We start from the raw sequence: 14,210 nt of genomic DNA on the forward strand, positions 1-14,210 counted from the left end.
TTTGGGGCTTATTTTCATAAAAGCTTATTTCCACAACATAGCTCAAAAGAACTGGGCCTAAACGGATGCAGAGGGGGCGGATCTTGTAAAAAGATTTGTCGATCCACGTGTCGTGTTTTTTAGAAGAAAGCAGATTTATTTTTTCGAGCGAACGTGCTACCAGATGGTCCCGATCCAACAAGGCCCACCCGCATCTAAAAAAAAAGGCCCACCTGCACGCGTGTTGGATCTTCAGCCGCGGCCTTCCTCACTTGCTTCCGAAGCCCAACAACCGCATCCTCCGAACAAAATCATCCAGAAACTAATCCGAGCCACACATCCCCATTCCACAACCAAGCTAGAGCGCCCGTCTCCTCCCCCCCCCACGCCGCCGCACCCCCGAACCCTAGCGCCCCAGCGAGCGAGCGAGCGACAGCCATGCCGGCGGACGCCAAGATCCGGTGGGGGGAGCTCGAGGAGGACGACGGGGGCGACCTCGACTTCCTGCTGCCGCCGCGGGTCGTCATCGGGCCCGACGAGAACGGCTTCAAGAAGACGATCGAGTACCGCTTCGACGACGACGGCAACAAGGTCAAGGTCACCACCACCACCCGCGTCCGCAAGCTCGCGCGCGCGCGCCTCTCCAAGGCCGCCGTCGAGCGCCGCTCCTGGGGCAAGTTCGGCGACGCCGCCAGCGGCGACGACGCCTCCGCGCGTCTCACCGTCGTCTCCACCGAGGAGATCCTCCTCGAGCGCCCGCGCGCCCCAGGTCCGTCGCCGATCCGCGTCTCTTTCGAATCAGTTGTTGTGTCGTTAGGCACCCTATTTCTGTGGATTGCTGTTATCCCGTGTAGCATTATAGAGTCAAAACTGGGGATCCACGTGAACTGGTGTTGATCCAGTGAGAAGTCTATATTCGGTCAGGTGGCTGCGTTATGTTTGGGGATTACATGTACATCTAGGAAATGTACACGTGTATTGTATAACATTTCTAATTGGCAGGTTTACTGGAAGGACATTAAGAGGTAGATATTGGGAGGAGAGGAAATAGATCGGTAGCTATGATATAGTAGTATTGAACATCTGTTTCCCAAAGTTTTTTGATAGAAGTGTTTTGAAGGCTTGAAGCAATGCTGGTATTGTTAAGTGGGGGCACAATACTAGTTTTGCAAATCAGCCATAAAGAATCAGAATGCAGGTGATTGAACCCCGGGCCCATGGAATTTGAGGCTGCAGTTCTAATGAACTGCTGATTTTGGAGCGCAAAGAATTATAATTTGAATACATTACTGTCATCAGAGAGCGACTCCATTCTCCTCATTCCAATTTCCTATGATGTGGTGATTATGTTTACCAAAAACCAAAATTAACCTGTGTGTTTTGTTTTAGATTACTGTCTGGATAAGGTCTGGTGGCTGTGCTATATTTAGTGGTTACATGTACATCTAGGAAATACTCCCTCCGTCCCATAATATAAGAGTCTTTTTGACACTACACTAGTGTTAAAAACGCTCTTATATTATGGGACGGAGGGTGTACATGTCTATAGTAACATTTCTAATTGGTAGGTTACTGGAAGGGCAATAAGAGGTAGATATTATAAGGACATTAAATAGATTGGTAGCTGTGATGTAGTAGCGAGCAGTTCTACCCAAGTTTTCCAATTGATGTGTTTTGAAGCAATGCTGGTATTCAAAGAATACAGTTTCCTAAACTGCTACAAAAAATCAGTTATACATTAAGAGAAGCCGCAGCGATAACTGTTTTCTGTTTTGGTTAGGCGGGTGATTGAAGTATGTTGTGTCCAGGCACAAGTAGAATGCCGGATAATGGTATTACCAGTTGCAGTTCTAATGCTTTGCTGGTTTCGGAGTGCACAAGGATTATAATTTGATTACGTTACCGTCATCAGAGAGCAAGCCCTTTCTCCTCAGTCAAATTTCCTGTAGCACAGTTATCAATGTTCAAAAAAGCAAAAAGCGCAAGCGAAGTGGAAGGTCACAGCTTAGAGCAATGGGCGCTTAAGTGCAGCTTAACCGTGGTTCAGCGTTTTTTGATATTGGCTAGAATTTGACAGATTTTGAATAATATACACAGGAAAATAGGAAACATGGCACATGTGTCATGGAATAGCATCTAAAATACAGTTCACACCATATCGAATACACATCACAACTAAAATGCATTTCAGTTCAAATAGTCCTACCCTAATAGAGATCATAGTGCCATAATTTTGCCAGCATACGAAGGAAATAGTTCCCAAGCAGAGCCTAATAATAAGATAAATGGCATATCGCCATTATTGCGCAGGCAGACAAGCAAAAGTAGTTAAAAAACAGTCAAATTCTGTCCTTTTTTAAAAAAAAACCTGCTTAATCTACTACTTAGGGAAAAAGCAAAGCGCTTTGCCATTGCTCAGCGCTTAAGCCTCGCTAAAATGCTTTCTTGAACAGTGGCAGTGATTATGTTTACCAAAAACCCCAAATTAACTCTCTGCATTTTGTTTTAGATGATCTCTAGATTTAGGTGATCATATAGATATCCTATTACTTCAGTCCAGTTAATGGACGATGTGGTTGACCAGGTTAAACATTTGTTTGTAATGACACACTGGTTCTACGACATGTTAACTAATTATTCTTTCTTCCACAGACCACCCAAATCTAACCATGTATTAATGCATTATTGTCCCATGGATGTTGTATGTTGATTACTCTATTTTGACATCACTTCCGCTCAAACATTAACATGGACAATAAAAACACTGATACTAATTCTGTGCATCTGCTACAAAAATTCAGAATGCTGGTGATTGAAGTATGTTGCTTGCAGGTCCATGTAGAATCCTGATTATTGCATTTCCAGTTACAGTTTTAATGCATTGTTGGTTTTTTTAATACAAGAATTATATTTTGCATACATATGTATCACCTGAGAGTGCCCCCATTCTCCTCATTGCAATTTCCTGTGATGCGGTGATTATGTTTACCAAAAAACAAAATTAACTTTCTGCTTTTTGTAATAGATGCTTTTCTGATCTAGATGATCATATATCTTAGTTAATGGAGGGTGCAGTTGAGTATGTTAAAGATTTGTTTGTTAAGTACTCCCTCGTCCGGAATTATTTGTCGCAAAAATGAATAGAAATGGATGTATCTAGAACTAAAATACATCTAGATACATCCATTCCCTGGATAAGTATTTTCGGACGGAGGGAGTATATAGCACACTGGTTCTGGGGCATGCTAACTTGTCTTTCTTCCGTAGCCCACCCAAATCTAACCTTTGCAGTATTGTGCCTTGGATGTTGTACGTCTGTTCTTTATCCATTACTTGTGCTCTGCTCAAAATGTAACATGGATCTTCTTAACGTTACTAATAGCTGACTTTGCTTTATCTTTGTGCCCTTATTTTTAACACTTCATTTAATTGTAGGGAGCAAAGCTGATGAACCAAGTGCTTCTGGTGATCCACTGGCAATGGCAAGCAAGGGAGGTGCTGTTCTCATGGTTTGCAGAACCTGCGGTAAGAAGGGTGACCACTGGACCTCAAAGTGCCCCTACAAGGACCTCGCTCCACCAACCGACGCATCGGACACGCCTCCTACTTCCGACGGGCCTGCTGCACTCGGTGGTCCTGCCAAGGGCTCATATGTTGCTCCGAGGTTGAGGGCTGGTGCTGTTCATACTGATGCTGGTCACGACATGAGGCGCAGGAATGACGAGAACTCCGTCCGTGTGACAAATCTGTCAGAGGACACCCGTGAGCCTGACCTCCTCGAGCTGTTCCGCACGTTTGGTGCTGTCAGCCGTGTCTACGTCGCGGTGGATCAGAAGACTGGAATGAGCAGGGGCTTCGGTTTCGTCAACTTTGTCCACAGGGAGGACGCTGAGAAGGCCATCAGCAAGCTCAATGGGTATGGTTATGATAACCTTATCCTCCATGTGGAGATGGCTGCACCTAGACCTACTTAGTTACTGCCTACTAAGCATTCAGATATCCCAAGTGTCATGGTTATGCTCTCCGCATTATCAGTTCTTTTTGTCGTAAACTTGTGTCTTGTTTTGCCTTGTTGAGAATAACAACACTCTGTTTGGCCAAAAAGTGAATTCCGTAAGGACTGGACTTGAGTTTATATTTCATCAAGTTTTGTAGACCTGTTGCTTCATTTGGTTACTACTCCCTCCCTTCCTAATTACTCAGGGACAATGTTGTACTCCCTCTGAACCATAATATATGACGTTTTAGCAGTTCATATTATGGTACAGAGGTAGTATTTAGTACTCACTCTGTATATAAGTGTTTAGATCACTATGCAAAGAAATATAAGAGCGTTTATAGATCACTGAAGTAGTGATGTTTATAGATCACTGAAGTAGTGATCTAAATGCTATCATATTTCTTTACGGAGGGAGTACTGTGTAAAGTTGTATTAAATCAGCAAATCAGCGACAGCTAATATGGAACTGATGGAGTATCAGTTTACCCACTTAGAGCATTTCTAACAGTTAACCCACTTAGAGCATCTCTAACAGCTGCCCTATATAGGGCAGTGTTGCAAAAAACCTGTCATATAGGGCAAAAAAAGCCTAAAACGGTCTCCAACAGCTGCCCTATCTTGGGCATTTGGCCAAAAAAAATTTAGGGCAGTGATCTATTTGCTCAAGTGTTGTAAATATGGGGCAGCTAGCCAACTGCCCCATATTTTCTGGCCACGCGCGCGCGCGTCCAGCTGCCACCGGAAGCTTCCCGTCCCGTCGTGCGCCAATAAATCCCCACCCCAGCCGTGCGCTGCCGCACCAAATTCGCCGCCGTCCGTCTACCTCCCACCGCGCCAACCACCCGCCGCCGTTCCCCCTCTTCCACCATGGCACCGTGCCGCCGCCCGAGCTCCGGCTTCTTCGACGAGCTCCGCATGGAGACGCTCCGTCGCGACCACCCCAAGCTCGTGCAGGCGGAGCTTGACTTCTTCGCCGGACGGAAGAAGAAGAAGGCCGCCGCCGCCCGAGCCGACGGTGCGGGGCCGTCCGCTCCACTGCCGCCGCCGCCGAACCGCATCAATGTCGGGTCCTCGTCGTCGTCGTCGTCGCTCGGCTCCTCGTTCTGGGACTCCGACGCGCACGTCCTGGACTAGGCGCCGCCGCCGATTAGTCATCGTTAGGTTAAAATTAGGTTTAATTTTATCGCCGTTCTGTTGTTCGTCTGTCGAACTTGTATCTGCTATCTGTCGAAATATAGCCGTATGAGTTTAAATTTCGCGTTGGAGATGCATTTGGGGCAGCTGTTGGAGCAACGCACTGCCCTATCTTGGGCTGCTGGTAAATCAACAGATGTTTCGCTGTCCTATACTGAGATTTTGGCTGCCCTATAATCAAAAAAATTGCCGCCCTATCTTGGGCAGCTGTTAGAGATGCTCTTATAGTTGTATTTAGTACAAAGTTGTCAGCGACAACAAATATGGAACAGAGTGAGTACCAGTTGCTACCTTCACGATCAAGATCAGTACAGAACCTGTCGATCTTACTATGCCGTTTTTAGCTCAGATACAGGAGCTTGCTCCCGTGGCATCTCGTGGTGACCATTAGACTTGAAAGGAAACAACTACATAGAAAAGAGTATCTAATTCCTCAAAATAGGATATGTATTTGATGATACAAAAAATAGCATATGTATTTGATGATGATACAAAAATGGAAGAACTGGAAAAGATAAAACGTCTCTCAACTCTGCCGAATGGTAGTATGGTCTGTCACTCACTCTATACGCTCACACCTGTACCGCGAAGCCTCCCATGCTCGACCCTGGCCATCGTCCATCTTCCATGATCGTACGAGATCATTCATCGTCGTCGTCGAGGTGGGAGGCGTGGTGGACGCACATGAGCCACTCGCCGGCGACCTTCTCGAAGACGTTGGTGGCGATCTGCTTGCCCCAGCTGCCGCCGCTGCCCCTCGTCTTCACCATCTCCAGGCAGGTGACATACCCAACATCCCCCTTGACGTGCACCTCCACGTCCTGCAGGTCGAGCCGCAGCGGGAACTCGTGGTCGGCGTCGCACACCATCTCCCAGCTCCGCATCACCGTCTCGTACCCGGTGATGCGCCCCGCCGACGGGTGCACCACGTACACGTGCTCCCCCTTCGCCCACACCGCGTGCATCGCCGCCAGGTCGCCATCCCGGAACGCGTCGTAGAACCGCGCGTTCGCCGCAAGCAGCGACGACCGCCCGTCCTCCCGCAGGTGCCGGAGCTTGTCCCGGAGCCTGGCCGCGCTCGCGTAGTCCTCCTCCTCGATCGCCGTCTCCAGGTCGTGCCGGAGGGTCTCCTCGTCGACGACGGTAACAGTGGCGGTGGTGGTGTCGGTGTCGGCATCGGCGTTGGGGCTCCCTTCTGCTGCCTCCCCGCTCTTGACGTGAGGGAGGATGCTGCTGGCTCTGCCTGTCATTTGAAGTCCTGTACTGCTAGAAATGTTTAAAGATAAATGTCAGCACATTAATCATAGTAATATCCCTTGCAACAAACAAACATCATGGCAACATGTTGCAAATTTCAGAAGGGTATGATCGATGTGGAAGTAGACTTGACGTAAGAGTCGTGAACCTAAACAGGGTGAACGGAAGCAACTCAAACCAAGTGGCAAACAATGAGATCAATAAGAAGATGTTACACTGAGCACTAAGCATACCTCAGTGACTATCACATTGAGACTAACGAGAAAGTAGTAAAACGAAGCTACCTACTGGTATGGTGACTGCAATTTTTCACTTTAATTGGGACTCGAATTCCTTCCAGGCTAAAAATTCCCGAGGTTCAGTCAAAGAAATGGTACATTTTTATATTTCTGCCTACTACTTGAGCTCATTTTCTGATGGAGGAGGAGAGTAAAACAGCAACGGGCTTAATTAGCATTAACCAAAGAACTTTTGACAGTAAAGTGGGTAACTAACTGCAGAAGAAGGCAAAGATTCAGTAAAGTGTGTAATAAGTAACTGCAGAAGGCTAGGATTCAGTAAAGCATGTAAGTAACTGCAGAGGGCCGAGATTCAAGAGTCCCAAGATCCCACCTTTATCTGATACTACTACCGGCCAACAAATCGATGTCCAGTACGTACTCGGTCCTAAGTTGCCAGAATAGTACACTATTTTTGCTCAATCCAGCGCACTAATTGGGCAGGGAAGCCCTGAAATTAAAGCTTAGGGGAGAGGCCTCACAAGCGCTTTCCTCCGGTGCGGAAGAAGCAGCTGCCAGCAGCGGCTGCGGCGGCCGCGGGGATTTCCGGACGCCACCAAGCCCTCGCCGGCGTGGCCGCCGCCGCCGCCGCCGCCATAGCTGGGGATGGGTTCGGTCCTGCCATGACAGGATTAGCATCAGGGTAAGGTTTTCTGCTTCCTGTTCCTTTGTCATGTTCTGCTCTTCAGTTCCTTTTCCGGGCCTTCGCTGGTGGCTCTTAGTTAGGCCCATCTTGGAGCCCAGATGAATCGTTGTTGGTGTGACTAGGTAGTCATGGGCCCAAACACTATTATTCAGTCATGCTCCCAAAATACAGCACTAGGCCCGTGCATCCATTAGCATGCCACCAATCCTATCTTTTTTGGATTTCAGAAAAATAAATCCTATATTTTTTGTCTAAAAGAAACAATCCTATCTTTTCACTTGTCACCAGTCCTTTGCCTAAAAAAAGTTGTCACACGTCCTACTTTTTTTTCTTAAAAAAATGAGCTCTTCCTTAATTTTTAACACGAAGAGAGCTTGCAGCACCGATGGTGCACGACACGCAAGATTAATGTTGGCCCCTTGATATCATGGCGACCTGTTCTTGGACATCAATTCATCAAGATGTGATGAAGTTAGAGATAATGTTTTTCACATATGAGATGGGTAGCGACGATGAAACATGTCATCAGGTGGCACTCGTGAGAAGCACAATGCCATCTATGTCATGGGATGGTCATCACAAGGCTTGTGCGGCGCTTTGATTGTTAACAAGTCAAATCATAAAAATCAAAGCTGCCTTATCCATCGGTGTGATGGTTGGTTGTACCGTATCATTGTTCACGGATTTGGGGCATTCCTTGCAATATTCACTAGTTTGTTCAGGGTGAGTGATCGAGCTGTGGGGCAATGGTGATACACGAATCACATCGACGTGATATGTTGAGTTAACTTTGTCTTTGTCCACGTTTCCAAAATAATTCACTACATCCATGAAACAAAAACTCCTCCACTCACGGTAGAGATTATTCATGCAACACACCGCTACAACTCTCTTACTCTCCTTTCAAAATCATCTAAGTTGCAAGTGATATCATTATTAGCATTCTTGACCTTGATGGTGGGCTCCTCCAGGATACAAGGGTTAGTACGAACATCACTACAAATGGCTTGGAGACAAGAATGGCCGTCCACTACAACTCTGGACCTTGCAATCAACTCATCCGGTTAGCTTTGAAGAGTGAACTCAAGCTATGGTTTCGGTTCCTTCACGAGTTGCAACAATTTCCACAAAGTTTGTTAACACTACTTTTTTTTCACTATGTTTCAAATATCGATGAAAAAATAACAGTGAAATAAAACAATTTCCAGGAAGTTTTACTATTTCTTAGGCCACATCAATAGTCGTTGGATCAATATCTTCTTGTTTTCGTCTTAGTTAGTGGGACTTAGATGTTGATGGTTACTTCTCAGTCCCATTAAAATAGTAAAACCAACCTCGTTTCAAAAATAAAATAAAATAGTAAAACCAAAAATACTCCCTCCGATTCATAGAGTCGGGTAAGTTAATTTGGATCAGAGAGGTAGTACAATAGAATAGAATAGATGATGCTCTTTCCTCATTGCTTGTTCCCTACAAGTAACAATCAGTAAATAAGAAACACGGAGCACCAATCATGCAGTAGACATCACCAGCCTATGCGATTTCTTTTCCTGAAAAAAGAGTACATGCGACCTGGAGCGGTATGTAGCTCTACATGTAGCCGCTGCTTCTTGGCGCAGCGCCGCTGTCCACTGCCGCCGTAGGTAGGCAGCACCTCTCCCCATCAGCGTCTCTCCCTGTGCCTGTGGTCACTGTTCAGGCCAGTGGAAGTTTGTTTACCGATGGCACTGAAAGTATGGGGGGAATGTGGTCCGGGTCAGAAAATAAATGTCGAAAGCTGCCGTCGCCATGCATGCATTGCATGCACGCACGCACCGCCGGCCATCGCCCATCAGCTAGCGGCGCTCACTTTGATGCGGCGCCCCCAGAGCACGTACTACCTCACCCTCTCTCTCTCTCTCTCTGCATCTGCCATGCCATGCCATGCTACAGATGCTAAGCCATCTGTTGTGTCCCACCCAGAGCAGGCGGGGGGTTCCGTGGAATTTTACTTGCGGCGACCGCCGGCATGCCGCTTTATCAGTGGGTACGAGTAGTGGCGATTGGCAAAGGTGGTGGTGGTTCGGTGATGTGATAACGTGCGTGCTCCCTCTTGGGTTTTGTCCTCTGGCCCTTGCCCCTAAACCCCCAGCAGCCTTGCCCTTGGCGCCTTGCCCATCATCATCCACTTTGCCGCTACTATTTGTCAGTTGTCACCCCGGCCCGTACGGTCAGATTAGCTACCCCCCGCGTGCACCTACTGCATGCGCCTCCAGCTCCAATTCAATAGGATATACCTTGATGCTTACCGTAGCAAGAAACTACCATGCGTACGTGTCAATATCTTTGTAGTAACCGTTTCCTCCGTAACTTTCTCTGTAAGATGTTTTCATAGTCCATGATATGATAGAAGGTCCTATATTAAGTTACAGAGGGAGTGGTTCATAAATTAAGTTACCGTCACTCCTGTAGATATGATCTCTGTGCATGCATTATCGATTGATCACTATTGATAGCTAGTAGTAGTATATACTCCCTCCGTTCCTAAATATAAGACCTTCTAGAGATTACACTATAGACTACATACGGAGCAAAACGAGTGAATCTATACTCTAAAATATGTCTATATACATCCGTATATAGTCTATAGTGTAATTTCTAAAATGTCTTATATTTAAGAACGGAGGGAGTATATACGATGACTACGTCTCAAACTGAAGTGAATCTGCAGCTGGGTGCGGTGATAGATTAGAGCATAAATTGTTAGTTTTCACAGGCAGTAGATGAGTAAGCACATGGGCCAGCTGAACGCTTTTGTTCATTAATGCGTGTCGTCCGACTCTCGCAGCCTCCAGCCTCAGGGACCGTGGCCAAAGTTGCACTAATTTGTCCCGTGGCCCTTATCCCTAAACAAGCAACCGTTTTGCCTCTGGCATCTTCTACACCCCGTATCAGTAGCTAATAATCACCACCAACTGCTAGCAGCAGCCTGCATGCAGCAGCTACATCAGACAGACAGATCTCGTTAGCGGCAGGGGAATAAACTTGGCCCGGCGACAAGCCATCATTCCGTCTATTCCCTTCCATTTCAACCCACGATGTACCTGCCCTGCATATGTATTGATCTACTGCATGAATAATATGATAGGATTTGTGCATGCGGTATAGTGTTGTTATTGTGTTGTTTTAGGGGATAACGTTGGTCGTCGTGTACGCAAGCACTAGTCAATCACCTCCGTCAGGAATGTTCAGAAAAAAGAATGGCTGTAGCAGGGTTTATGCAGTAGCAGGAGTTCAGTGTTGGCTCTGGTTAATATCTTATGCCTTGCTTAACTAGGCCAAGAAGCAAACAGCTAGCGACCTTTTCGTGCAAAGATACGTATATATAATGTATGGGCGAGCTAGCTAGCTACCTACGCGGGTAGTTAATTACCAAGTGCTACCGAAGTGTATTTATCTGAGCATTGCAATGACACAATGTCTGAATCTTGCATGAAAAGATGCAGTAATACTCCTAGTACGTATAGTACTCCTAAACTCCTATACCAATGTACGTACACTGTTTGATATTCAAAGGTAAGCCCCGGCCGGGTGCCGCACATACAGTGGGAGAGATGGGAGAAAATCTTTGATGGCCGGCCCCAGCCGATCGTAGGAATCTCTGAATCTGCACCATGCAGCAGGGTTAGAACGGTAAACAAGTTTGCTTGCTACGGCGCACGCTGTTGAGAGAGGCAACTTTTTCTCGTTCCTCCGGTAGTGTTGTGCCTTTTGCTTTTGGCCTAGCGGCCCGCGCGCGCCATGCAGATGCGTATGGGTCTTCTTTTTTGTTCCGGTTGAAAAGCGGCAGACAGGGAGCGCAGGCGCGTGCGAGCTTCCCGGCCGCCTCCTTTTGGGTCCTTGCCGGCCTCCCAGGCGCGTCGCATCGCATCCATCGCCTAGGGCCTAGCTAGACAACGGACCCAATGCCTTCCCTTTTATCGCCAACTTGGCAACTTCCTGCTGCTGCTACGCTACGTACTCTGCTGCACAGTCGGATACGGGCGGGGCTAGCTTGCACTGGCACTCTCAGATGTCGGGAGGCAGCGAGAACAGTGCCGGTGGGAGCAGCCCCTGTTCAACGACCGGAGCATTCCTCTCGAAGGCCAAATTTCGTGTTTTGAACTTTAAGTTGTTCTAGATCTCACCCCGGTTCGAAATTTTTTCTCAACATTTGACCCTTTTGCTATCCGTCAGGGCGTATCACAGTAGGGTACACAGCCTTCCGTCACCTCCAGCGATAGGCTAACGACAACATCCGTTTACTTAACGGCTCTGGTACTAACCTGGCATAGACCTACCGTCAGGGACTGCGACGGTAAGATGCATGTGATAGCCTACCGTCAGCGTCTTCGGCGCTAGGTCTGTGCATTCACAGTTCTGTAACCTGGAATGACTTAGATAGGGTTGCACATCCTACCGCCAGGGACTGCGGCGGTAGGCTGTGACAACCTACCGCAAGGTAGTCCGGCGGTATGGTGTGATCATAGTGCATTTTCTGCACATAACTTATGTTTTGTCTTCAATTTTTTGCCACATCAATATTGTAGACTTAAAAAACATAAAATATCTAGATCAGCACAATATAACATGTATCACACCTCGATACAAATAATAGTTCTGTTAGACTTAGAGATATATTAGACTTAAAGATATGTTGTTTGTAATCTCAACTACTTGTATCTATCTCTATCTCTAACCAACTCCATATCCTACCGACTCCATCATCGGTGGAATTCTTGTAAGCCATGGCAGGGGCCTTTACTGCCTCCCATCAATATATACCCAACGCGGCTCCTCATGGAGGAGTAGGAACGCTTCCATCTAACATGGTATACAGAGCCATCCTCTTTCCATCTATCTAGCCAGGAAAAAAAACTCCACCGATCGCCAAATTCGATCGCTATGTCTTCTTCGGCTCCCGTCGCCCTCAACCTTGGAGCGCCGCCCGCCGAGAAGCTCACCAAGGGAAACTTTCTCCTATGGAAAGCCCAAGTGATGCCGGGCCTGCGAGGAGCGCGGGTCACCGGCCTCCTGGATGGAACCGATGCAGCGCCCACGAAGACAGTGGAGCAGCAGCAGGCGAACAAGACGACGATCATGGTGCCTAATCCTCTTTATGCACCATGGCTGTCCAAAGATGAACAAGTCCTCAGCCATCTCCTCAACTCTCTGTCAAAGGAAATCCTCGCCGAAGTTGTGAGTAAAGAAAACACCTTTGATCTATGGACTGCTATCATCACTATGTTTGCTTCGCAGTCCCAATCTCGAATCACAAATTTGAGAATTGCTATCACCACCACCAAGAAGGGCTCCATGTCGAGCACCTCCTACATCGCCCGGATGAAAAATTTGGGAGATGAACTTGCTGCAGCAGGTCGGCCCGTCTCTGATCCAGAGATGGTGGACTATGTCCTTGCCGGTCTTGATCGGGACTACGACCCGGTCGTGGCAGCGATTGGAGTTGTCAAAGCCACCATCGCCGTCGACGAGCTTTTTGCTCAGATCTCTGCCTTTGATCAGCGGGTGGAGATGCTAGGCGACGGACCATAAGATGGCTACAACACCTCTGCAAACATGGTGTACAGGGGGCGTGGCCAGTCCCGCGGCAGAGGACGCGGGCGTGGCAGCAGAGGCCGCGGTCGAGGGAGACGCTCACCCTCCTCCCCTTCTCCAAACGGCGGCAACATGAGAGGTGGCCGTCCCCAACAACAACAACAGCAACACCCACCACACCGGGATTACCCTGAGTGCCAGATATGGCTCAAACATCATCGCGGGGGTGCCCGTGAATGTTGGGATCGCTACGAGGAAGATGAGTATGAAGAAAAGGAGGCAAACGTCGCCTCCGAATCCTACGACATCGACACAAATTGGTATGCCGACTCCGGTGGCACCAATCATATCACAGGGGAGCTTGACAAGTTGACGGCCAGAGATAAATATCGTGGCCATGATCAAGTGTATACTGCAAGCGATTCTGGTATGGAAATTACTCACGTTGGTAGTTCAATTGTTAAAACCCCCATGAAAAATCTACACCTTAAAAAAGTTCTATATGTGCCCACAACATCAAAGAATCTCCTTTCTGTTCATAGATTTACCCTTGATAATCGTGTTCTCATTGAATTCTATCCATATTTCTTTTTGGTAAAGGACTTGGACACGAGGAAAATACTTCTTAGGGGCAAATGTGTGGGAGGTATCTACCCGCTCATATCTTCATCAACACCATCCAATAAACAAGCTTTTGTTGCTGTCAAGCCTTCCTCATCAAAGTGGCATAGTAGACTAGGTCATCCTTCGTCAGTTATTGTTAAATTTGTTCTTAGCAAGAATAAACTTCCATACTCTCATGAGTTTAGTATTGAGTCTGTTTGTGATCCATGTCAACAAGCTAAACGTTATCAGTTGCCATACCCCATATCTACCAGTATTTCCACTGCACCTTTGCAACTTGTGTTTTCAGATGTGTGGGGGCCATCCCCCACTTCTGTTGGCAGACACTCGTATTTTGTCAGTTTCATTGACGACTTTAGCAAATTCACATGGATCTATGTCCTCAAGAAACGATCTGAAGTTTTTCAAGTCTTTAAGAACTTCCAGAACCTTGTTGAGCGCAAACTAAACACCAAAATCATTGCCATGCAAACAGATTGGGGAGGTGAATACAGAAAACTCAATCTCTTTTTTCAAGAACTTGGTATTTCACATCACGTTGCATGCCCTCATGCACATCAACAAAATGGCTCTGTTGAAAGGAAGCATCACCATGTTGTTGAAGTAGGACTAGCCCTACTAGCAAATTCATCTATGCCACTAAAATTTTGGGAAGCTT

At 47.1% G+C, this 14,210-nt stretch overlaps 2 protein-coding genes across 3 annotated transcripts; one reads left to right on the forward strand and one right to left on the reverse strand.

The window, feature by feature from the left end:
* Positions 1-239: 239 nt before the first annotated feature.
* On the forward strand, positions 240-4,155 carry LOC123406209 (eukaryotic translation initiation factor 3 subunit G). Its single transcript, XM_045099684.1, has 2 exons — positions 240-748; positions 3,415-4,155. Exons 1-2 carry the CDS (start codon positions 418-420, stop codon positions 3,951-3,953), a joined length of 870 nt encoding a protein of 289 aa, XP_044955619.1. The 5' UTR covers positions 240-417; the 3' UTR covers positions 3,954-4,155.
* A 1,426-nt stretch (positions 4,156-5,581) lies between these two features.
* Positions 5,582-7,360, reverse strand: LOC123406210. Of its 2 annotated transcripts, none has more exons than XM_045099685.1 (2): positions 7,191-7,360; positions 5,582-6,439 (listed from the first exon to the last, which is right to left on the reverse strand). In XM_045099685.1, exons 1-2 carry the CDS (start codon positions 7,331-7,333, stop codon positions 5,815-5,817), a joined length of 768 nt encoding a protein of 255 aa, XP_044955620.1. In that variant the 5' UTR covers positions 7,334-7,360; the 3' UTR covers positions 5,582-5,814. The 2 variants fall into 2 exon arrangements, with proteins under 2 accessions (XP_044955620.1, XP_044955621.1); XM_045099686.1 differs by having other exon boundaries at positions 5,582-6,436; positions 7,191-7,358.
* Positions 7,361-14,210: the final 6,850 nt, after the last annotated feature.

The sequence above is a fragment of the Hordeum vulgare genome, chromosome 6H, assembly GCF_904849725.1.
Source record: "Hordeum vulgare subsp. vulgare chromosome 6H, MorexV3_pseudomolecules_assembly, whole genome shotgun sequence".
In the NCBI taxonomy this organism is placed as follows: domain Eukaryota; kingdom Viridiplantae; phylum Streptophyta; class Magnoliopsida; order Poales; family Poaceae; genus Hordeum; species Hordeum vulgare.

Excerpts from the sequence above, each read along its gene's own strand:
- LOC123406209 (XM_045099684.1), top strand. The coding sequence starts at position 418 with ATGCCGGCGGACGCCAAGATCCGGTGGGGGGAGCTCGAGGAGGACGAC. Across the intron at positions 749-3,414 it reads CGAGCGCCCGCGCGCCCCAG|GGAGCAAAGCTGATGAACCA; the intron begins GTCCGTCGCCGA and ends ATTTAATTGTAG.
- LOC123406210 (XM_045099685.1), bottom strand. The coding sequence starts at position 7,333 with ATGGCAGGACCGAACCCATCCCCAGCTATGGCGGCGGCGGCGGCGGCG. Across the intron at positions 6,440-7,190 it reads CGCACCGGAGGAAAGCGCTT|CAGTACAGGACTTCAAATGA; the intron begins GTGAGGCCTCTC and ends AAACATTTCTAG.